Genomic DNA, 26,709 nt, shown 5'->3' on the forward strand with positions numbered 1-26,709 from the left:
TATTTCTTTTATGATTATCCGCGAAAAAAATCCTAAAAACAACTTTGCTTCTGAGAAAAATTTATTTACAAAATTATGAATTTTCATACCCATATATTATAAAAGGTTTTTGAAAAGCTGAAAATTAAAGGAGTCTTCCTGATTTAGCAAAGCTTATATACTGAATACATTCAGGAAATATTATACTGAAGGGAGAAATTTCAGTTGCATTCCTTTTAATATGGAGAAAAACTCAAACTTTGCTTCTGTGACGTAGCTACTGCTTAGCACAGCACTGGAGGTTGTAAAGGACATTGTAAGAAAAGGGAAAGGAAATGAGTTGTGGAGAATGAAGAGAAATAGGTCAAAATAGCATTAATGTCAGATGAGATAGTCATCCTCCTAAAGGAAAGAAAAAGTAGGAGAATCAATAGAACTAGTAAAATAATTCACCAAATGTGCCAGACAAACAATGGGCCTATGAAACTTTTAATTAATAAACTCTAATGGAAAAATACAACAAAGGCAGTAGACCTAATGCCAACAAAGGTAAACCATATAGGAATCAACCAAGAATAAATAAAGCAATTTTAGGGAAAACTTTAAAGTTCAAAAAGAGAGGACACAGCAATCCTGAATACACGGATAGATATTTTATACTTTTGGATCAGATAACTTTACATGATAGATATTTCAGCTCTTCCGAAAAAAACAAAAGTCAGCATACTTTTGATCAGGATTACGTATGAATTATTTAAAAAAAAAAACATAACAAAATTACCTGAAACTTGAAAGTTTAAAACTTCTTAAAGAATAACATTGTAATAATAATTAAATGAAAAGGAAATAATTTGCCTTATTGGTTATAAGGACCTATTTAGAATCATAGTATTAAAAAGATTATTTTTATTAGCACAAGAACAGATAAATAACAAAAATATAATAAAAATATCAGATGCATCAACATATATTCAGGACTAAAATTAATGATGGGCTTAGGACCATAATTCAGTGGGGTAATCAGCATTGCTAGTAGTGAGTTAGATAATATACGGAGAGAATAAAATTTGATTCTTCTTCAAAGGGATTAAAGTCCTAAAAATGAAAGAAAAAAAAATCTTTAAAATGATAGAAGAAAACACAGGAGAATGCTTTGTGACCAATGGGTAGACCAGGATATCCTGGATCAGTTTCCTAAAGTATAATACATAAGGCAATAAAGAAATAAAGCATTGATTTTTTTTGTTCTGCTTTGCATTCTTATTGACATTTAATGTTTTTATGTTTAATATTTGTGGCTTAAATTAGATGCTGTGACTCTTTCAGGCTCGTTCTGAGTTCAGTCTCTGACTATTTTGCTGCCATGTTTACAAGTGATGTTTGTGAAGCCAAACAAGATGAGATCAAGATGGAAGGCATTGACCCCAACGCCCTCTGGGACCTTGTCCAGTTTGCATATACAGGTACTGTAAAAAAAAGTCATACCATTTAGGTCTTGTGAATTGTAGTTCATTTCCTTTGAGTAAAGGATAAAGCTTAAAATCTTATATTTTATAATTTTTTTCAATTAATGACTATTTAAGGCCAGGTGCAGTGGCTCATGCATATAATCCCAGCACTCTGGAAGACTGAGGCAGGTGGATTGTTTGAGCTCAGGAATGCAAGAGCAGCCTGAGCTAGAAAGAGGGAGACCCCATCTCTAGAAATAGCCAGGTGTTGTGGTAGATACCTATAGTCCCAGCTACTTGGGAGGCTAAGGCAAGAGGATCACTTGAGACCAAAAGTTTGTAGTTACCGTGAGCTATGATGCCATGGCACTCTACCAATGGTGACAAAGTGAGACTCTGACTCAAAAAGAAAGAATACATTTGTCACTAAAATCACAGATGTATGCGTGCATACATATTCACCACTTTCTTCTACAGGAGATTTAAATAGACCTATACAAATAAATGAATAGTTAATGTAAAATTTTTGGAGAGGTATTTGAATTATGTCCATACTTGTATTGAAAAGAGATCCTAATTATCTTTCCTTTTGGAAAGATATGTTCTAATAACTTCTTTTCCCTGTGATGTGTTGTTTTAATGTTAAAAATTCTTAAAAATATTTAATGTGGACTTCATAAATTTAGTTGAAACAACAAAAATATTTGGAGTTGTGAAAATGATATCTTGGAAGCTTTTTTAAATCAAATGGGTTGACTTTTTATTGTTTTTTGAATTATTTATTTAAATAAATACATAGTTAATGGAAAAATTTTGGAGAAAATATATGAATTATGTCCATACTTGTATCGAAAAGAGATCCTAATTATCTTTCCTTTTGGAAATGATATGTTCAGATAACTTCTTTTCCCTGTGATATGTTGTTTTAATGTTAAAAATTCTTAAAAATATTTAATGTGGACTTCATAAATTTAGTTGAAACAACAAAAGTATTTAGAGTTGTGAAAATAATATCTTTGAAGCTTTTTAAAATCAAATGGTTTGACATTTTTATTGTTTTTTACACCTTGTTATATTTAATACATACAAATAATATTGTTTGCCTTTTAGCAAACATTTGTTGAAAATTCTCCATGTACAGGTGCCAGATACCTAGAGAGTAAATTAATAAATAAGTCATTTATTTGCCCTCCATAAGCTCACACATCCAGTGATGAGTTAGATGAGGGAATAACTATTATACACATATAATGCCAAATGTTAAAACAGCCTTATCAGGGTTTACATTCATTTATAACTTCTAAGTAACTATTAAAGAATAGTAACAGGAGAAAAGGAGATAATAAAATCTTGAGGGAGGAGTGAAGACAAATAGAATGGACTGATGGTTGGTTTGATGTAATATTTTTTAGAAACGGCATGTAGTTCACTTTCCCTGAGTTCTTAATCCCAATGGGAGTTGTGGAGAGAAAGGCAGGGTAGGCCATGATTCTCAAAGCAGCAGGATCCTAGTTAAGAAATATTTATGCAGTATTTCTTTTAAACAGGGAACAAGAGATGGCATTGTGAAGATCAGCCATTGGACTACTGTGAGGATCAACCAAAAGGCTTAGGGACTTTTGGGAATCTGTCCTCTTTAAGGATTTCGCTGTCATGGCAAGGTGTGCCCCACATTAACGTAACATTTAGTATATGAAACTTCTTGGAAAAGAAAAGCACACACCCTCTGCGTTCTGAATTTCAAAACATCAATGTATTGGAACATAGACATTTTTCTGGTTTCAACCATTTTTATTAATATTTTGATAAAGTAAAAAATGCCCTGGGCAAAGTTAAACATGTAAGCAAGACTATATTCAAGGCTATATTTCAATAGGGGAGAAAAACCAAAACTCAGTCTGAAATTAACTCTGCTGAAACATGGATGCTAGTACATGGGGGTGGGGGGAAGGGATGGGGAAGGGAAGATAGGGAAGGTGGGAGGGAGGTATGGGGCCACGGTGTGTGACATACCTCTTGGGGGTGGAACACTATTAATAGAGGAACTTCACCCAGCAAATGCAAGCAGTATAACCTGGCTCATTGTACCCTCAATGATTCCCCAACACTAAAAAGTAAAATAAAATGAAATGTAGAATTTCTATTAAAAAATACAAATAAATAAATACTGGAGTGAAAAGGGAAATGCAGGCAATCTGTGTCTGCTAGTTGGTTTTATTAATGGAAAAGCAAGGGTAGTTTTGCAACTTTAAGCAATGTGACCACCAAAATGAGGCTTCGGCTACCCCACAGACAGAGAGAGATAGAGGAGCTGTCTCCCTTGATGTTCATATTTCAAAGATAAGGCTCTCAAGTCTTTGAGAAAAACATTACGGGGTTATATAACTGGCAAGAGGTTTTTAAAAAAAGACATATCTCAAAGGGATAGAGAAAAAACTTACAATTCCATGATTTCTAAAGTGATGCATGCTCCAGGAAAGAAAGGTCAGCCTGGAGTCAGGAAGAAGGCTTTGTAAGACTTAGTCAAATTGGAGGGAATATTAAGGCCAATCTGGTCCACTTCCACCTACATACAAGTTGACACAGTGATATAAAGGACTGTCTGCCTAAGAGCCAACAGGTAGCAAACATAGTCACATTAATGTTCCAGGAATGTGACAACTCCTGAAGCTAACGTTTTAGGGATTCTTCTGGCAACAAAAGGACATAGATCTAACACTTCCAGTCTCCGTGGTCTGGCAACCTTACATTTCCTTTGTGCAAAACTAGGTCAAAAGACACTCAGCATCCAGCTGCACCAAGTTGGAAGGTGTTTCAAAACTCCCTGCTGATACAAAGACCCAGATTTGGCTCTGCTTTGTAGAGGGCAGACTGGAGACAAAACTCCTCTCTGCTGCAATGGCCACTTTGGCCTTTGCTCCAACACAGGTATTTCCCTGGGTGGTTAATAAATTTTCAATTATGAGTTAATAGAAATGTGTTAGACAAGCAAATATCTTGTGTAGTGCTATTGGAAGAGTTATAGGTATGTCATAAAACAACATATTTCTTTGTTTTGGTATATAAAATGTAGCAAATTGTAACAATAGGAGAGATCAAGTGAGCAATTGTACAGGCGGGGAAGAATAAGAGTTATCCTTCTATATGTTTGTCTAGAGAGGCAGCTAACTGATCTCTAAGACTTTTCTTTAAAGAAAGATAAAAATAAATGCATGCCAGAAGAGAGAAAAAAATGAATTAGCAGGAATATTTGTAAAAGGGAAGCCATTTGAAAAAAAAAAATAATGTTTGAGAGGCTTTGGAGAAACTAAGAAGGATCAAGTTATGTCAAGACTTGAAAGTTAACTTTTAGCTATAGAATCACTGTGTTTAATGCAGATGGGTAAGAGTGATTTAAAATGACTTACTTAGAATTTCTCATGAATTCTGAAATGTCTGTGAGATTTGAAAGAATCATAGTAGCTAATTTATTTCATTGACATAGAAATTAAGATAAAGAATAAGTAAGTTAAGCAGCTGGCAATGAATGCTCTACTTAGGTAAGCTTCAATGATTATTGTTTAATAATTTTTTATTTGAGGCTTGGCGCCTGTAGCTCAGTGAGTAGGGTGCCAGCCACATACACGGAGGCTGGAGGGTTCGAGCTCAGCCCTGGCCTGCTAAACAACAATGACAACTCCAGTCAAAAATATCCACGTGTTGTGGTGGGCGCCTGTAGACCCAGCTGCTCAGGAGGCTGAGGCAAGAGAATTGCTTAAGTCCAAGAATTGAGGTTGCTGTGAGCTGTGATGCCATAGCACTCTACCAAAGATGATATAGTGAGACTCTCTCTCAATGAAAAAAATAGAAAAAAAAATTTATTTGAGGAGAGACCGATTTTCTTTTAAAGAATTTTATATAGTAAAATTTTTCTCATATTAAGACAGAAAACACTCTCCTTATTTCCTATTCTTTATTCATAGTCCAACAAATTTGTTTAGAGTAAAAATGAGATCAGGGGTTTCAGAGAGTTTCAGTGAGTTCAAGAGCACCTTGAGCAAGATCAGGACCCTTTCTCTGCTAAAAAAATAGAAAATATTCGCCTAGCATCTTGGCATATTTGTTATCACAGCTACTCCAGAGGCTGAGGCAAGAGGATCACTTAAACCCGAGTCTGAGGTTGCTGTGAGCTATAGTGATGCCACTGCACTCTAGACAGGGCAACAGAGTGAAGACTTTGTTCTCCCCCAAAAAACAAAAGAAAACAAAACACACAGAGAGAGAAAGAGAGATCATATTACCTTCCTGCACTCTTGGTGAAAAAATAAAATAGTTCAACCACTATGGACAACATTATGGCAGTTCCTCAAAAAACTAAAAACAGAACTATTGTATGACTCAGATATTTCACCGCTAGGTATAGCTCCAAAACCATCTGTATAGAGCAAATAGAAAAAAGTATCTGCACTCCCATATTTGTTTTAGTACAATTCATACTAACCAAGATTAGGGATCAACTGAAGTGTCTCTCAGTGGATGAGTGGATAAAGAAAATGTGATCCATATACACAGTGGGATATTATTTGGCCACCAAAAAAATAATTAAATCCTGACATTTGCAACAACATGGATAAACTTCTGGAGAATGTTATGTTAAGTGAAATAAGCCAAGCACAGAAAGATAAATCTTGTATGTTCTGATGGATATATGAGACCTAAATATTAAAATAACTAACCTCATAGAGATGAGAATTCCCATGATGCTTCCAGAGCCCAGGAAGGCTTGGGGTGTGTGTGTGAGGGGGTTTGATATAGTGGTGACAGTTAAAGAGAGTGAAAATATAGTTAGACAGAATGAATGATATTTGATAGTAAAACAAAGTGACTATAGTCAACAATAAGTTATGATATACTTTAATTAAAAAAAATGGAATTGAAATGTTCCTAACACAGAAATGATAAAATCCTGAAGAGATGGATACTTGCTTATTACACATCGTGTGCCTATATTAAACATGATTACTGATTTCTTGATTATTACACATTGTGCACCTATATCAAAACATCACAAGTACCCTATAAATACACACAACTGTCGTGTACTCATTGTAATTACAAATATGAAAAAAATTCTCCTCAGCTTTTCATGGATTAAACTGGACATAGTCCTATCTTAGCTACAGGAGTGTGCTAAATGCACATCACTTTCACATCACCAAAAAGTCAGAATATTGAAAATAAAATCATCATTAATTCTATAGTCATCTGCATGAAAATTGATAGGGTACAAATTCAATTAGCAAAAACCTTTAAACAAATTTAATGCAGAGAATTATTAGAACAGGGCATAGTGAAAAATCTCTTTGACTTTTTTTCTAAAGCAAGAAAATCTATGTATCACTGCCCACTTAATGGCATATTCTGGGTTATGTCGTGCCAAATGGACTTGAGCTTGGTAAACATTAACCCACATGTTATACAGTCTCTGTTCTATAGTTTTAATCATCTAGAAATAAGAACTATGATATTTTTTGTTTAATCTTCAATAAAGCCTTTTTTTGGTATAAGGAAATCAACATTCTACTATAGTTATCATATGGTCATCCTCAGAAACATAAGACAGAACAAAATATTAATGAGACTTTACTGTTTCATGTAACTGCTTTCCTATCACTTAGCAAGTCAGAGATGTATAGAACTTTACTCCATCTTGAACATTATAACTTTTATAGGTAAACATTTTTCTATGCTGAACATATGCAAAGCAGAAGTATAAAATATTTTTTAAGAATTACTTATTTCATATTTCAAGTAGGCATTGATAAAATCCTCGTGAGATAAATCACAAATGTGTTTATCTGTTTTGAATTAATATGAGGACACGTATGCACACATGCACATGTGTGTACACATGTGCATATATGTACTTCAAGGCTCTAAATTTCTTCATGCAGCCTAGTCATTGAACATTTTTCTCTACTTTATTGCTGCCCTTTAGAGTATCAGGTATAACAACATTTAAATGGAGTAACTCATAACAATCTTGCTCTCAAAATAGTTTGGTAGCTTATACTAACTCCCACCTTGCAATACCATCATTTGGTGAAGGATTCTATTCATAGTTCCTCCAAAAATAATGCTAGCTTCTTTCAAGTAGCAATAGTGCCTTGCAATTCTCTGCATTATTGCCTAATGGTCCTTGTCTTGTGAATGCACTGTATTACTCTCAAGTATTACTATATGCCTGCTATGCACTATGTCTTATAATAGGCTCTAAAAACCAATACGCTGAATTAGAAATATCTCTTACTTTTAAGAGACTCTCAAATTTAGCTCCAAAAATAACTATGTCCCAGGCTTGGTGCAGTGGCTCACTGCTATTAATCCTAGCACTCTGTAAGACTAGGCAGGTGGATCATCTGAGCTCAGGAGTTCACGACCAGCCTGAGCAAGACTGAGATGCCCATCTCTACTAAAAATAGAAAAACCTCGCTGGGCATTGTAGCGGGTGCCTGTAGTCCCAGCTACTGGGGAGGGTGAGACAAGGGGATCACTTGAGCCCAAGAGTTTGAGGTTGCCATGAGCTATGATGCTACAGCACTCTATCCAGGGCGACAGAGTGAGACTCTATCTCAACAAATAGATAGATAGATAAATAAATAATAGTTTTTAAAAACCTATGTTCTATTATCTTCTTTTTGTAGGAACATACTTTTTGACATACACAGCCTAGTATTTCCTCGTTAGAAAGTAGAACAAAACAAATGTTCGAGCTACTATATTGGTTTTGAGTATGAGCGCACACACGTTAGAATTTCAATTGTGTCCAAAGATTGATGATCGCCTTGTAAAAAGATAAGAAAAAATATAATGTATTTGAAAAGACTTTACTAAGGTTCATTATGTTTTAAAGTTGCTGTTAGTCTGATAAAAATTTCCTCCTGGGTTATCTCTTACATAGCCCCCACTCTCCTGACATGCTTGAAAATATACCGTGGCCATTGATGTGTAAGAAAATAGAGTTTTAACAAATATGGGAGATGGAATTGCAGAGTTACTAACAAACTGTCAGGTCCTGTAGAGAACTGATAAGGACAAGATTTAAATAAAGGAACTTGTCTATCTAGTAATGGTATTAAGAAGAGGGTAGAAAATTAAACTGCCAAATGGCAAACCTTTAATCATACTGAAGAGTTAACTTCCTTGGTAAAAAGTGTTTGTGTGCCACTGAAGTTAATTAAAGTCTTCATATATACTAAGAAATGTTAAGATAGCTTCTGCTTCCTGCCAGACATTAGAAAGAGATAAACACACGTGATCTAGGGCTGAGATGTTTAGTTCTGCTTTAATATTAAAAAGTGTATCTCAATATTTTCACCCTGGACTTTGCCATCAAACCCCGATCAGAATTTTTTGTGTGTAATTAAAAGTAAATTATTGTTTCATTTCTGTTATTGGTTTAATTCAAGTTATGTGAATTATGCAAGCATATTAGCAGAATATTAGTTTTAAACTTCAGGCTATCGCAAAATGGAAAATTATATGTTCATTTTAAGAAATTGAACTTTCAAAAACTAGTTTTATATTTTATTATTACTTTTTAGTTTAAAATATTGGTTAAAATAATTTTCATACAATATTTAAACAATCTTCAAATTCAGGAGTAAAATATAAAAATAATCAAAATAGAGTTAATAAAATCAGTGATATATTGTCCCCATATCCTTACCTTTCCATAACATCAGCAAGGAAGTTTGTGTTTGTGTGTTTGTGCATGTTTGTGTAAAACTATCTTGCTCTCAAAATAGTTAAATGCTACCTTATGAAATTAATTTGAGGAAAATTATTGTATCAAAACAGGCAATAAAAATGATCTATATTTTATGAATATATACATATTTGTTATTGTTACTGAACAATATCTTTTAGCTTTATGCTATGAGATTTTATAGACTGACTGCAAAAGAAAAAGCTGTGTGAATCGTGATATTTATGACCTTTGTAATAAGTGTTATGTATCTACTTCAATATCATTCTCAATTACTTTCTGGGTTTCCAAGTAAGGAAAAATCTTGTGGGTCTCATAACCAATTTTGTTTCTTTAAAAAATCTGTTTGGATTTTATCTTGTTGCTCTCTGTCTTATAATGTTGACATTATCTTCTACACTGGTTTTGAGAAGCTGAGGACTGAATCAGGTTTCACTGCACCAAATGTACACGGTATACACCATATATTCTGCATTCATCATCTGCTTGACTATATTTTCTCAGAGGTATTTCACTTTAAATCTTAAATATTTATACACTTCATTGTTTTGTTCGTGAGGCAATACAACATAGTGTGTAGAATTTAACACTAGAAATCTTGAATTTACTTTCGTTTTCACCAGAATTGATATTCCACTAAAATTCATTGTGATGAGATCAGACCAGGGTTCATTCTGATCGCTGGACATTTATTATAATTGGTATATACCTTTTTCCTTGTTTCCCATTAAATACTGTGAATAGCCCTTGGGCTCCTCCATGTTACCGTTTTAGCTCTTGATCACATATTTAGCTTTATAAAGACTTAAAATTCTTCAACTAGAAGAAAGGGAAGATAATAGTCCTTAAGTGAGTTAATTGTTTAAGGAGTCAGTGACCTTATACATTAAGCGGGCTTAGCATAAGGTTCATCGCATGGTAAGCACTCCATTGCGATGATTGTTCAGAGCATGTATTTCTGTAAGCTACTTCAAATCTTTGCCTACACCCTTATAAAAATGAAGATGAAAACTGAGAATTAGGGAGAAAATAGTCACTTTGCTCATCAAATATTTATTAATTTTGAGTCCAATTTGTTACACGTCTCAAAACCACAATAGGATTTTTAATGTGTAGTCAAGACTATGTATTCATGTAGAAGGGTAATTTTTAAAAATAAACACTGTCTTTGCAATTTTGCTACTTTATATATTTGAGTTATGTTCTTATGAATTATGTTCTTTAATAATACCATGTTTTATCTTAATTGACTCTTACAAGAACATTCTGAGATGAGTAGGTAGTCAATATGCTATTGCCAGAGAAATAAATGGTACCTTAACTCACAAGTCAACAAAATTACAGGAATGTGAGACCAGGATGAACATCTTTTCTACTAAATTTGCAGTTATTCATATTTTGTCTGCTTTCTATGAAAGGCAATGCTGCTTATATGAACTTAAGCTCTTGCTACATTGAGTAAAATTCCAAGTCTTCTATTGACTTAGTACCCGATGCCATCAAATCTGACTTTTTCTTACCATTAACATTCTTGTACATTAATTATGAGTAACCTGAGGAAAGTATGTACATGATACTCAAATGTAGCATTGTTTGTGATTGATCACAGGCCCATTAAAAGTGTCATCATTAGCCCGGGACATTCATAGTTTTATAACCTTATAATTTTAATTCTAATTTTATTCTATTTATCTGAGTAAGAAGGATTATTAAGAAATTACACATTTAACATTTTCATAGGAATTTTGGCGATACCTCACAATATTCACCTTTATTTTATAATAGAAGAAACGGAAGCCCCAACCTCATAAATGTTTCTAAATAACACATATCTTTGCAAATGCTGTTTACTTGAGTTTTTCCTGTTGATATTTTCCGTTTAAAATGTTGTGGAGGGCTGGCTTGGTGGCTCACGTCTGTAATTCATAAGCTTTGGCAGACAAAGACGGGAAGACTGCTTGAGCTCAGTAGTTTAAGAACAACTTGGGCAATGTGGTGAGACTTTGTCTCTACAAAACATAGAAAAATTAGTGGAGTATGGTAGCACATGCCTGTAGTTCCAACCACTCAAGAAGGTGAGGTCCAAGGATTGCTTGAGCCCAAGAGTTTGGGGTTTCAGTGGACAGTGATGACACCACTGCACTCAAGCCTGGGTAACAGAACAAGACACTGTCTTAATGTTTTGATAGAGACAATAATATATTTGATACTATTCACAGAGGGTAAGGGGAGAAAACAAGTAAAACAAGCAAAAAAAACCAAGCAAAACAAACTGATCACTGCCCCCTCAAGCCTATGGGGCGAAGCCCAGAGGAAACCAGGTTCATACTTCCTTGGGTTCTCTTTCAATGATTCCCACAAGGCACACTTATTTTTACCTGCACTGAGCTGACAAAGTGTAGGAAATGGTGCCAAACAGGGAATCTCATTAGAGATTTGGTGCCCAGAGTTTTTATTAGGTGCTAATCACATAGGCAGTCTCTGTCTGACACAAACCAAAATTACACATCCCCAGAAGGAAAAGGGATGTTTGGTATCAATCATACTGTTTGTACAAACAGTTTGTGCACAGTGAGCCATTCCTACCAGTTAATGGGAAAAGCGCTCTTCAAATCTAAATTCTCAGACACTCGCTAAGGGCAAACCTTATAAACCCACTTTCCAAGACTAGCAGTTCAGGCCTTCTGTCCTGATTCTTTTCTGCACAAGTTTTATTGAGACAAATAGTTAATTAAATAGAAGAAAGTAACTCTCCTAAATTACAATAAAATAAAATCTGTAAAAGGCACAACAGGGGCATTTATCCTTTTTATTTAGACTTTCACAAGATCTATGATAAGAAGCATCAACCATGCACACTAAACAATTTATATGTAATTCTTTTGTTGCTCTTAAATCATGACAATATTGTGCATACATATATAAACAAATGTGATAGTTATTATCAGTTATAAATAAAAACAAATTTCAATGTGTTCATATTCTTTTCTATTTAACTTCCTTTTTATAACAAGATATACATTTTATAAATCACCTAATATTGATATAAAAATATAGGTTTCAGGCTCAGTGCCCGTAGCACAGTGGCTACAGGTGCCAGTCACATGCACTGAGGCTGGCGGTTTTGAACCCAGCCTGCGCCAACTAAACAATGATGACAGCTGCAAAAACAACAACAAAAATTTAGCCAGGCCTTGTGGTGGATGTCTGCAGTCCCAGGTACTTGGGAGGCTGAGGCAAGACAATTGCATAAGATAATTGCCAAGAGTTTGAGGTTTCTGTGAGCTGTGATGCTATGATACTCTACCGAGGATAACAAAGTGAGACTCTATCTCAAAAAAAAAAAAAAGAAAAAAAAAAAAAAAATATATATATATGTTTCACTACCACAAAATGCTATTCTCTGATGCTTACTATAGTATTCCATAAATTTAAAAATATATATTAATAATTTGTTCTGATATGAATTATTTAAGTCAGTATGAATCCTTTAACTGCTGCTGATGATATTATTAAACAAAATTACTATATAATAATATTATTGATAATGAGAAATATAAACACCTCAAAGATTTTTATTACTAGAGGAAAATATGTCCTTTAATGAACTGACCTCTATGATCCTCCTTTTTCTACTACTGTATTTGATAATATTTGAATAGCAGGATCCATCTGAGTTATTTAAATTCTTAAAATTTAAATAACTATTTTGGTTTTTATTAGTGAAGTGTCTCTCTTTTATATCAAAACCATAGAGTATCTAGTTTAATTGGAAATTAATATATAATAATATCTTAATATTACTCTATTCACGGATCCATTCAACTGTGGCCTCCACTTATCTACTCTATTTTTTTTTCTTTTTTTTTTTTTTTGTTTAGCAAATCATTTGCTATGCCTGAGAGCATAACTTTAGATTACTCTTCTGTTTTAACTTTTTTGTGAAATATAAAATGAAATATTCTTTATCTAAGAAATACGTTAAGTTATAATGTAAGTAAAAGGTCATGCTTGAAAGCAAAGGCATTTGTCACCCAACAAATTACTAGTCAATTATTAAGGAATATGTTTCTTTAAAATGAAGAAATATGTAGATACGTCCTTCACCAAGATGCCAAACGTAGCCCTATCCACAATGGGACACATTAATATCATGATTCCTGGTTAGACATTGAGAAAAGTCCAGATCAACTGTACAGTGTCCCTGCCTAAAAGGGAGTGGGACACAGGAGGGGAGGAGGGTGGATGGGGGAGGGAGGGTGATTGCTGGGGTCACCTATATGGTTTATCTTACAAGGGTACAAGTGAAAGCAGAGTATGAATGTCTTAACTTAATGACTAAGAGAATGACATGAAGGTTATGTTAACCAGTTTGATGAGAGTATTTCAAAATGTACATGAAAACAGCACATTGTACCCCATGATTGCATTAATGTACACAGTTATGCTATAAGAAATTAAAAAAAAAATCTCATCTAATCATGGGATTTAATCCCAAACGAGAAATTTTGATAAACAACTCATCTGATTTTTTTTCACCAATACCAATTCTGTTCTTGATTAAAGGAAACCAAAGGAATGTGTAACAAGTAAATTTGATGTGTGATCCTTGATTAGTGACCAAAATTAAAAAAATAATAATAATTAAAAGCCATAAAGCAAACTCGTTTAATGTTTGGAGAAATGTACATTACAGCAAATACTATGGAATCAATTTTGTGTGTGTGTAATAATTATATTGCCACTGTGGGGGAATGCTTTTATTCTTAGCTAATACATGCTGAAGCTTTAGGTGTGAAATATGGTGGCTGAAAGTGGTTCTCAAACAATTTAGCAGCTGCAACACAAACACACATACACGCACTTGTTGAAGCTAGAACAAAGATACACGGGTATTTCTGGCACATGAAATTAGAAGTTCAAAGTGCATAAAACAGTTGCAGGCCTTCACTGCATTGTATAGGTCTTGGTTCACCTCGGTTTAGAGAAGGTCTAGCAAAACCATGTTTGGAATAATCTTGTGGCACATAGTATTTCATGATTTGAAAAGATTTTCACATTCTCTTCACTTATGTTTAGGCTGCTTGGAATTAAAGGAAGACACCATTGAGAACCTTCTCGCTGCAGCGTGCCTTCTGCAGCTTCCCCAGGTGGTAGAAGTGTGCTGCCACTTCCTCATGAAGCTTCTACATCCATCTAACTGTTTAGGAATCCGCGCATTCGCAGACGCTCAAGGATGCATTGAACTAATGAAGGTGGCCCACAGCTACACAATGGTAAGGAAATTTAATATGTTAGTAATAGACACACACACCATATTGTCAGAGGTGAAGCTAATTACTGTGATGACTTTGAACTTTTTTTTAATGTTTAAAATGGCACATTTTTTATACGAGGGAATACCATGTGCTGTATTATATTTTACTATTTCAAAGTACAAAAGACACTGTTTAATGGACTTTCTTGCTAATTTCTGGATTCTGCCTACTTGGAATTTTGAGGGATTTTTAAATCATATTTTTAAACCATATTTTTAAATTGTTCCTAGGATATCTATCTTGTTCTAGCCACTTCCGCAGGTACCTTGTTAAAATATTTTCTTAACAGTTTTCCTTCAATCTCTTCATCATAGCATATTGTATTTGCTATAGCCGGGCCACTATGATTTATGGAAAAAAAATTATAGTTATAATGTATTTTTTATAGTATACAGTCATATATAATGTTTGTTTGTATAATGAGTATTGTATTCCTGGGAACTCCTTTACTAAGGTAATACATTTAAATATATAACACAGCTTAGCTATGTTTTTGTAAATTAGACTTTCCAAACTATTGTCTCAATGAAAAAGTTTACATTGAATGAATATCCATCAGTAAATATTCTTATAATAAAGCCTTTCATACACACAAACATATACACACAGTATATATAGTATTTCTATTTGTATTTATTTCATATATGTCTGTATTTTTAACTGCTTTAGAGAGATTTCAAAAGTCCTTTGAACTATAAATTTTAAATGTGTGAACTTTGGAGTGTGTTTTTTAATAGTTTTTTCATTATAGAATAGAGTAACCAATTGCAAGTCTCATACCTATCATATTACATAATATACCTAGAATTAATCATTCTAAAAGCACCTAGTACAGTGTCGGCATAGAGGCTCCATATGCCAGCCAGATTTGCTAATATTATTATTATTGCTGTTGTTTTGAGTATTGTTACTTTTTGAATATCATTATTGAAACAACTAATTATAAACTTTATAGAAATTTTTCTTTTGAACTCAAATGAAGAATTTATATGAGATGAATATCATTAAGTGTAATGATTGCTATTTATTTCAAAAGTCATATTTTGAAATGTTACACTTTTGCAAATTACTAATGAAAGTCAACCACTTAACAGTATTGTTATTTTGAGACAGAGTTTCAATATAATTTTTATTTTCTTTCTTAATTATTTAAGCAGATTAATACATTAGATTAAAAATGTAGAAATAAAAAGTAGATACGTGATTTTATAATTGTATTGCCAAATCCTTCTTTGGAAATATTGGATGACAGACACGATACTACTTTTGAAATGATATGAACCATATAAAATCAATGTAAACAAATCATTCATCAACCAAAATATCAAAGTCCAGCCGCTGTCATTTAATTAGGCACATTTCATTACATTCAGGAGTTCCTGGCTTAGCGAAGCCAAAGAACAATATGCCTCCATATCCAGAGGGATAATGGTCCCTTCTGGTCTAGTTTGAAATTATTAATTTAGTAATAAAAATGTTTTCCTCACAGCTGCTTGGGCTGTTCCACAATTTATCATACAAAGTAACAGCATTTCTCTCTTTAGAGACTGCAATAAAGTATAATTTATGGAAAAATGTATTCATAACAGAAATATAGAATAGTTCAAGGACATTTTTATTCCAAATGACCTTGTATTAATTTTCTTCTGAGACTGTCCATAGCTTATGTGTTTTGTTATTATAATTTTGGAAATGTTATTCCAATAATTTTGGAAATGTGAAGCTCCAGAATTCTGTAGAAGTTCATGGTCACTACCTTAGAGAAGAAAAATTATTGACCAGTTATATTCCTAGATCTCTGTTTGTCCTTCATTCTAATAATTTACAATTCATCTGATATTATGACTTCCCATCACATATTTGCCCGTGATCTTTGTCTAATCAGGCACATGCCCTTATCTACACTAAGCAATCTGTGCTTTGAAAGCCAACATATTGTACTATGATGTTTTTCCTACTTAACTGTCTTAGTAGCAAATCACTCCAGTTTTCCCACTACATCTGGGATGGAATTAACTTCTCTCTTGGTTGTAATTATGTGTTTGATTGTTTAGTACATAAGTAACGCTTTTTCAAAGAAATCAATTCCTTGCCAAAAATCTTTAGATACGAATCTGATTTTAATGTCCAGACTATAACTTCATAGTCCTTTGCTATCTACATGATTTTCTGTGTCTAATTTGGAAATGTTATTATTTATTTGGCATCAGTTATCAATTTTGTGTGAATGATTCCAAAATCTATTCAGGGAAGGTGACTCGTCTTGGCAGTGATTCATATGCAAAACACTGGAAAATTTTGATTGTAAGCTAATATTAGGCCTCAGTGTGGAACTAATTCTAAAGCATTAGTGCAAAGTTTTGGCTGCTGCATGAACATAAAGATAGCACCAAAATCATTGAAGGAAATAGTCTCATTGTACCTGATTAATTATGAAACCTGTGCTTACCTCTGAATTTCTTACTGTAAAATAGATGAGAAGGGTGAAGAAAAGTTGAAACAAATGGTTACCTGTGAACGAATACAATTAGGGAATGAAAATAGCTAGCTATTCATGTAGTTGGTAAAATAGCATTGTGCTTAACACAGCAATATTTAAATGTTTTTCATTCCCTTTTTTAGTATTTTAGTAATGCAGTTCTCTGTTCAAATTAGTTTATAAAAGCATAACTTTAGAATTGACTTGCTCTTAGTAAAGATGGATGCGATGTCATGAGGGCTTCTCTCCTCTGCTCTTTCCTTCTCTGCTCAATTGTCTGTTTCCACCGATCATCAGTTACCACTTCACTCCAAAGTCAGCTCTACCTTTTGGAGGAAAGCCCTGGAACCCCATTTTCATCAATCCTTTTTCCAGATGGTCTGAGTTAGAATTTGCCAATTCATGCAAGAGATGGAAGGTGAAAGAGAAGAATCAGCCATTACTGTCTACAGGCACATGCAGGCAGATATTTAGGGGAAAGGAAAAGAGGAATAACTTCCAAGCGACTCCTTGAAACTGTTTACTTCACTCAGGCAGTTGTTGGGGGCCAACTGGATGTTCTTAAGCAACACAGTATCTGTGCATACTGTTCTTGAGAACAATTCATGTGGAAGTGAAGCTGGAGAGCGGTAGACTCCAATTCCCTTTGCACAATCTTAGATCAAACTTAAATCATAGAGTCGTTTCTTTTTCAGTAATATCTTCAATATGTAATCCAATGCCGCAGGTTCAACCGCCGCATTCCAGTATGCACAGTCCTGCACCTTAGCTTCCAAAGCACTGCGCAGGTGGTTTTCCTTAAAAATTAAATGGAATTGGCTCATCACCCATAGCACAGGGGTTATGGTGCCAGCCACATACACCGAGGCTAGAGGGTTTGAACTGGGCCCAGGCCAGCTAAACAACAATGATGACAACTGCAACAAAAAATAGGTGGGCATTGTGGTGGGTGCTGTAGTCTCAGCTACTTGGGAGGTGGGGCAAGAGAATGGCTAAGGCCCAGCAGTCTGAGGTTGCTGTGAGCTGTAATGCAAGCACTCTACCGAGGGAAACATAGTAAGACTTTGTCTCAAAAAATAAAATAAAATAAAATAAAAAAAAAAACTTAAGTGGAATTGATCTCACTCCTCCTACACCTTTGTGGTACATTTGCTCACACTTTACTCAGATATCAAATTCTAAATAACCTCTCACTTTGAAATTTAAGTGTATTCAGGCCAAAGAAATATCTTTAAACTTCTTATGGAATTCTCTCCCTCATTTGAAATCGTAACATTCCTTTCTTTGGGACTATGTAATTTCATAAACATTCTTATACAATTTTTTTTTATTCTTTGTGACTCGTCTTCATAAATATATTGCAAATTCCATTATGACCGACAATAAGTAATTTTTGCCAAATTATTTTATCCTGACAAAGCAACAAGTACATTATAAAATATTCATCGATTCCCATTTTTGGAGGGGAATTCTTTTAGAATTGTGAATTCCAGCAGTCTTGAATTCACTCATTCCACAAAGCTACTTATGATTTACCTCTGCTATTCTTCCCAGTAACATTTTCTGCCATTTTTTCCCCTGCTCACAGAGATTTAGTGACACTGACTTTCTTACTGTTTTTTGACTATATTACAAATAATATCATTTGAGGACCTTTGTGCTTGGTCTTTCTTCCTTCTGCTGGAGATACCCTTCCACCAAAAATTTACAGCTCTTTTCCTCTGTCTCATTCAGAACTCTGCTCAATTGTCACTTGCACAGAGATTTCTTCTATGAATATTCTGTATAAAGTGACACTACCCTGAAAACGCTCCCTTACACTTGTTTATCTTGCAGTACTCATTAGTCCCTGGCTTTATGTTATTTATATGCTTTTGTTATTGTATATAAATAATACAGTAGCTTAATATAGTAGGTTCTTGGTATCTTCTTTTAAATTTTTATAACCTAAATGCTAGATAAATGAATGTACAGTGTAGTAATTGTTGAATGAATAAGTGAGGTGACTGTTGATTACTAGGGACCAGTAGTCAGGGTCAGGATGCTCTCATTACGTGGCACAGGAAATTCAATGGTGAACAAAGTAGATAGGATATTGCTGGTAGAGTCAAAGTTAATATGTTGAATGAAAATAAATTATCGCTATAAATAATTATTATATATGCCCAATTATATGTGTGTGTATGCTATATATATACATATATAAAATGCTACCAGGAAAAATTATAAGATGCTAAAAGAGAGTTAAACAGAAAAGTATCCTCAAGTAAGTGATGTTTAAAGGAATTGTAAAGGATGAAGGAAAATTAGCCAGGTACAGAGTTGTCTAAGGAATGCTGCTGACAGGGAAGGTGGATATACGAGTGATCTGAGGTGGCAAAGAGCTTGTTCTGTTTAAGGAAATTCAAGTGAGATGAGATGGACGGTGAAGAAGAAAAAAAGTAGGTTATGAGGCTGGAGAGTTCAGCAGAATCAAATTTTGCAGGGTTGTGGAGACTTAGTTACAGATTTGGGTTTTCCTCTTGAGTATACTGGTTTACTACTGAGTGTTTTAATCAAGTAATGACCAAAATATATAATTTTAAGATGCTCATCGGACTGGTATGAGAAACAAGAGGAGGGATCAAGAATAGAGTGCGTCACTGTGGGGTCATATGCGTACCCATAATTCCCGCTGTGCACACACGCACGCACACACACACACACATACACGCACGCACACACGCACAGACTGAGAAAGAAAAAGAGAAAGCAAATTCACTCTCGTTTCTGCCAGTATATAAACAGCAGGTCCACTGAGTTCAAAGCTAACCACTACTGGTGCTGATGGCACCACAAGTACGATTTATAATATGTATCTGGAATTGTTCTAGGTATTAAACATATTTACTGAATTTGTTCCTTTCAGAATTCCTGCAAAGCATGTACTAGTTATTTCTATTCTAAAAATGAGAAAACTCTGGTTCAGAGATGCTAAATAATTTTTTCAGGATTCATAGATAGAGCACGCTGGAATGGGTATTAAACCCAGTACTGCCTTCCTACAAATTTCATGCCTTTTTATGTGCTAAAGAATATACAATCATTATATTTTTCCCATAATACTAAGTCAGATTCTTGATTCTTGATTCTAAAGTATAAAGCATGGATTGCTTTCAGAAAAATGGATACTGCAAAACTGAAACAGAGATGAGAGCAAAGGAGTCTCTGAAGAATCTCAGTTTGTTCTCTTTTTTAGTTTTAGCTTTTGTTTTTTTTTTCCATCATTTTCTTCTTCATTCCACCCTTATTTTCTGCCGAGTGCTACCTGCATGATTTATAACATTTCATTAGTTTTAGGGCGAAAGCACAGACAGTGGCAGTAGGACTAATTAGAAGCTACTTTGTTCACGAGAAGCTCGAGAGGTGGAAAGCAGTTACCTGGAGTCTAAAGCATTTCAAAGTCAGTGTTAGAGAAGCTGCCCTTTCAGAGTCTGGTAGAGGTTGAAAATTATACACATCCTTCACCTGCCCTTCAGAGCCACTAGGACGATGCCTGCAAAAACAAACACATTTTAATTACATGGCTTCTGTTCATGGTTTTGAAACACCTGACATTTCTCATGGTTTCTAGCTAGCAGGAGGCTTTTTATCTTTACCAAAATCTCTCTTCTCCTAAGCCATAAATTAGAGTTAGTTTTGGAAGAACACGTACAATTTAACTTCACATATCCTTTTCTAAGTTGACAAAATGACGGTCATTTCACCCGTATATTTCTAAAGATTACCGTTGAGACATGAGTGCTAAAATTAATTTGAATGTCTTTTCTTTTTATTCATCACTTCAGGTGACTCCATCCCGTGTCTCCGATGCATTCAAGATCTTAGTGACAAGTCTAAGTTACATACAAGTGACAAGCTGAAAATTATCAAAATTTCATTCTCAGAATATCATTGTACGTTGATACAAAATAAAAAGACGAGGGCAAGTATAATGAGCAGTTTGGAGGGCAGCTGCCGCTGAGGTTTATTGATCAAAGAGGCGGCAGAAGCCGCAGCAGAAAGGAAGTCACCCTGTTCCTTTGTTTATTGTTTTCCTTTTCACTTTTCCTTCTCTCCAAATCAGATAGACTGTTCTTTTTTCTTTTTTTACTATCAGAATCAAATTCACACAGCTATTGCTACTCAAGCATTACTTTAGATCTTCAGGAGTTCTTGACAACTTTTTCCAGGCAGTTTTTATTTTTGCTTTAAATCAGAGTCATTGGTAAAATCCTTGTCCTCACTTTCACTTTTTAAAAATGTTATTTCTTCTAGCTCTTTATAAAATGCAAGAATATAGCATTCAGTCCTTAAAACCACACACACCCACCCCCAATGCAAATAAATCTATTGAAGGTGAATTAGGTCCAGCACATTGAAATATTTGTAAGAGTTGCCATGCTTCAAGTTGATGTGGCAACAATATAACTTAACAAAGATTCAAGAAGAAACATTAATATTTAAACATATTCTAAAAACATAGGTTTGAATTTACAAGTAGTCCCTAAGTACTTAGTGATTTCCGTCTTTTAATCTTTAGTATTCCCTTCTATGGAAAGTAATAATTGTTACATTATTCAAGGAGTTTCAAGGGGTCCTCCTTTGAGATGTCAGAGGAAGAAAGGCAGAAAGTTTGCTTACAAGGTCCTTTCATTTTACAAAGCACAGTCTTCAACAAATGGAATCAATAATTTGCTTTTATTCATATAAGAAGCAAATCATCAGTTTTATGCCTATGAAGAGCTCACTTTATTATACTAATTTACACCTTATGAACTGAGATAAAATATTTATGTTTTCTGATGAAGTGATGCATGACAATAATTTCATTCTATGCTTCACTTTCTAGATTTTTCTTACAGTATCATTTCTCTACTAAGGACTCTACTTAAGATCTTTAACAGTAATCTTTTTTAAGAGGAATAAAAGGTAGAGGGATTGATTATGGTACAAAAGAAACACGATAAGTCAATCTTTTGCCTGAAGGGGAAACCGGTCTGCCCTTTGTTACAGGCACTTAGTAGAAATCAGGCATCTGCACTCTTAAGGAAGGATTACATAAATTTATTTGTAAAGTCTTTTAACACCCAAGGAAAAAGTCACTTCTAATAGAATATTAGACATTTACCCTAAACCCCAAATTATTCTAAGTATATTAAAGTTAAGCACTAAGCTAACTACATGTTAAGTAAGAGCTAGACTCTTACTTACTTAACATTAAGTAAGTAAGTAACTCTTACTTAACATTAAGAGCTAGACTACATGAGGTAACATACTGCACCTGTCTTATTCACAGTTGTAAACTACATTAGTATGATAGATTATCTTACTGACCAAAGGAAAAAAAAAACTGAATATGTTGGTAATTAAATAAAATATTGTGACCTAAATATTTATTAATAACATCTTAAAATTTATGACATTCCTTAGAGTTCAATTTTAAAACAATTTATGTTATGATAGACTACCAAAAAAGTTTAAAAAGGTGAAAATGGCCAAAACCTTGGCATACATACTGTGGAAGTGATTTCAATGGATACATAGACTAACTAAGATAACTTCTTCAGCCTTCCTTTAAACCATGGTTCAGAATCTAGGCTGCATTCTTTTATTTGTCAATTTTGTCCTGAATATGTTTCCATCTTTCTGTTTTAATTTAGGCCAGTAGTCTTATTTTTGTACCTAATTTGTTTTAAAATCTTACATTATCTTCCTGTTATCTTCCTGACCTCTGAAGGCATTTGAGATTTTTTTTTTTTTTTCAATTTTTGGCTGGGGCTTGGTTTGAACCTGCCATCTCTGGCGTATGGAGCTGGAGCCCTAAATTATGGCAAATCTTGAAATTGGGAAGTACAAGTTTTCCAATTTTGTTCTATTCAAGTTGCTTTGGCTTTTTTCTTATTCTAGATGTTATCAATATTTTTGGTCACTTGTATTTTCATGTGACGTTCAGGATTTGCTTGTCAATTTCTATGTATAAGCCAGTTGAGATTTTGATAGGAACAGCATTGAATCTATAGATAATTTGGGAGCAATTTTATCTTAATGTTAAGTCTTCTCAACCATGGACAAGAGATGTTTTATAAGAGAATAGAAGTTCTTGTTTTCTAGATGCCCCAGAGCTTTTTACTTGGACTGTTAAAAATGGCAATTCATTTTCCAACAAAAACTATTTTAAAAACTCATAATATTTAACATGCCTTTTTCATGCCATATAATCAATAAATTTCATAACCTGAGCCATGTACTCTTCCTTGATTTCCCCTCAGATGCACTTCTAACTGGGTAGGTGTGGGCAGTGTGCTACCCTTGGAATGAGGATGTCAGTTCTACATCACAGAAAACATATGGTCTGGGAAGTTTGAAGGTATTTCCTTACATCAGACCAAAAAGCTACAATTATTAAGATTAATATAATAATTAAACATAAATTTTCATTTATATAGTATTTACAATTTGTAAAATATTATGTAGGTTTAAAAGAGGAGGAATTTGTTCTACAGACTCACTTGAAAGGAGGTGTGCTATGTGAGGGCATGCATGTTGCATTTGACTGTTTTTAATATACTGCTCTATGAGGTGGAAAGTAGGTGGCTGACTTCTAAACAACAGGGTCTACATTTTCAAGAAGTGATACTATGACTGTAAGACAAAGTGAAAACCATAAACTCACACAAATGAATACTGACACAAGACCAAATGATTTATTTATGTCATACTTACATTAAATGAAAGTAACGACAGGACAATAATAAAAATTTAAGGAGACCAAAATCACTCCAAAAATAATGCTGACTCCATCATCCTGGGCCATAGTTGTGATCTATTCTTCATATGAAAGTGTGAGTGATTGTAAATTGGTTTCATAATAGTATTGAGTACAGGGGATATTTTTTCTTCCATTCTTGAGATACTTTACTAAGTAGAATATGTTCCAGCTCCATCCATGTAAATGTAAAAGAGGTAAAGTCTCCATCTTTTTTAAGGCTGCATAATATTTCACGGTATACATATGCCACAATTTATTAATCCATTCATGGGTGGACACTTGGGCTTCTTCTATGACTTGGCTATTATGAATTGAGTGGCAGTGAATAATCTGGTACAAATATCTTTGTTATAAAGTGATTTTTGGTTTTTTGGATATACACCTACTAGAAGAATTGCAGGATCAAATGGAGTATTTGATACTCAGTAGATCCCTGAGTATTCGCCATACTTCTTTCCAAAAGTGACGTATTAATTTGCACTCCCATCAGCAGTGCAGAAGTGTTCCATTTTCTCCACATCCACTCCAACATCTGTAGTTTTGGGATTTTGTTATGTGACCCAATTTTACTGGAGTTAGATGATACCTCAAAGTGGTTTTCATTTGCATTTCTCTGGTGATTAAAGATGATGAGCATTTTTTCATGTGTCTGTAGGCCATGCGGCTATCTTCTTCAGAGAATAACTTGACTTCTGTTCAAGTCCCTTGCCCACAATGAAATGGGATTACTTGTTCTTCTTTTATTAATAAGCTTGAGTTCTCTGAGGGGAAGAGGGAGGTCAGATCGAGGGAGAGTGAATAGTAGGATCACACCTATGGTGCATAATGCAAGGTACTTGTTGGATTTATTAAGTATAGATATAAATGTCTTAACACAATAATTAAGTACATGAGATGAGATTAATCAGTGTGATGTAAACCTAATTCTATATGAAATCAGCACATTGTACCACATACATGCATTAAAGTATACATGATCTATGCATTTATGATTTAATTAAAACAATGATTGCCGAAATAAATTTGTAAAGTTAAAGACAAAACTGGTTAATGTCATGGAAGGCAATAAAACCTTGAACATTAGAGTTTATATATTTCACAAGGCAGACATCATTTGCGACTCTCAATATTCTGCGAATTAATGTATAATTTCACAAAGCATAGGCCCTAATTAATAGAGGTGGTAAGTCAGGCAAAGCTATAAGTCCCCTAGAAAATTAGATAAGTCTTCAATGGTACGTGTCAATGTTTCCATGACATTAAAATGATTGTCATCCATGTGTCTTATGTACAAATGCCGCATAATATTTCTTACAAAATAGAGAGCAGCAAGGCAGGATAAAAGAAATAACAGTGTCTTTATAATTTGATTCAAATAGTAATATTTATAACTATAGATTACTGTAAAAAAGGCAATATTCTAAATGTTTTAGGATATGTTTTATTAACTATTTAAACCCAACAATGCTGTGAGACAGTGTCTTTACAGTTAGTAAATTTGAAGCACAAAAAATGTTAACTCACCCCACAGTACTCAGCTAATAAGTGGTAGAGCCAGAATTCAAATTATGCTTGGACTGTTAATTACCTCCCTCCAGCTGGCCTCCCCTCTGCCGTCCCCCCCTCTGCCGTCCCCTCACCCTCCTCTTCCCTTCTTTATTCTGGGTACACAGTTATGATTTAATAAAAATAAATAAACTAGGTACAAGACTATTGAACTCTATTGTCTCCCACTGACATTCCTCCTTAGGGCCTGATTCTTCCTCAACTATTTTAATGCTTTAAATACATCTCCCTTCCCAGGAGTACCTCTTAAAAGCACCTCAAAAAGTAATATAATAGTGATAATAGTGAAAATACTATTTGTTAAAATTAGCACTTTAAAAATACGTGTAAAATAAAAGCACCTTTAAACTGTTGTATAATTTTAGATTGATGTATAACAGGCACCTTTTTTTTTTTTTTAAATTTAAAACAGAGTCTCATTCTATTTCCCTGTGTAGAATGCTGTGGCATCATCATAGCTCACAGCAACCTCAAACTCTTCAGCTCGAGTGATCCTCTTGCCTCAGCCTCCTGAGTAGCTGGGACTATAGATGCCCATCACAACACCCATCTATTTTTTCTATTTTTTTTAATTTTTCTAGTTTTTAATATAGACAGTGGTCTTGCTTTTGTGCAGGTTGGTCTTGAATTCCTGATCTCAAGTAATCCACCTGCTTCTGCTTCCCAGAGTGCTAACATTATAGGTATCAGCCACCCACACCTGGCCTATAATAGACACCATTAAAATTGTGAGCTTTCTCTACAATCACGTATGACAAGGACCCCAGCACCTGCCCCTTCAACTATGTCACCACCAACGTAAACACGCCTGAACCTCCATTACAGTAAGGAACCACTTCCTCCAAGCCACAGAAAGGCTGTGACAAGTTTAAAAATCTAATGGTATTTTTATGTCCCAATTTTCATCAGTGTTTAACACTAATGAATATATTCTTGTTGAAAGTCTCTCTGACCTTGAGTTTTAAGGAAGCCTTCATTACTATTCTTTCTCCCTTACTATATCCTGAAACTGATTTATTCCCATTCTGCTTAGAGGTCATTACTCTGTTAAACATCTTATTCTGGAAAAAGTGGTGGTAAGAAAAGAGATGAAGAGGGGTTGATTATTAGGTACCAAACTGCAATTACATAGAAGGAATACGTTACGTGCTCCACAGCACAATAGGGCAACTATAGTTAACAATTATTCATTGCAATAATACATTGCAAAATACCTAGAAGAGAAAATTTGGAATGTTCCCAACACAAAGAAGTGATAAATGTCTGAGGTGAGGAAAACCCTGATTTCCCAGATTTGATAATTACACATGTTATGTTTATATTAAAATATCACATGTGCCTCATAAATATGTATAACTGTTATGCATCCCTAAAATTAAAAA

General features: G+C 34.1%; 1 protein-coding gene across 2 annotated transcripts in view; it reads left to right on the top strand.

The window, feature by feature from the left end:
* KLHL1 (kelch like family member 1) overlaps nucleotides 1-26,709 on the top strand; it is a 300,186-nt gene that overhangs the window by 97,669 nt on the left and 175,808 nt on the right. For both annotated transcript variants that reach the window (XM_003789731.1, XM_012805104.1), the window contains 2 exons: nucleotides 1,306-1,442; nucleotides 14,254-14,450. In XM_003789731.1, the coding sequence (XP_003789779.1) occupies nucleotides 1,306-1,442; nucleotides 14,254-14,450 (334 nt within the window). The remainder of the gene's footprint in view (nucleotides 1-1,305; nucleotides 1,443-14,253; nucleotides 14,451-26,709) is intronic.

The sequence above is a fragment of the Otolemur garnettii genome, unplaced genomic scaffold, assembly GCF_000181295.1.
Source record: "Otolemur garnettii isolate 467f Iridium unplaced genomic scaffold, OtoGar3 scaffold00036, whole genome shotgun sequence".
NCBI classification, from domain to species: domain Eukaryota; kingdom Metazoa; phylum Chordata; class Mammalia; order Primates; family Galagidae; genus Otolemur; species Otolemur garnettii.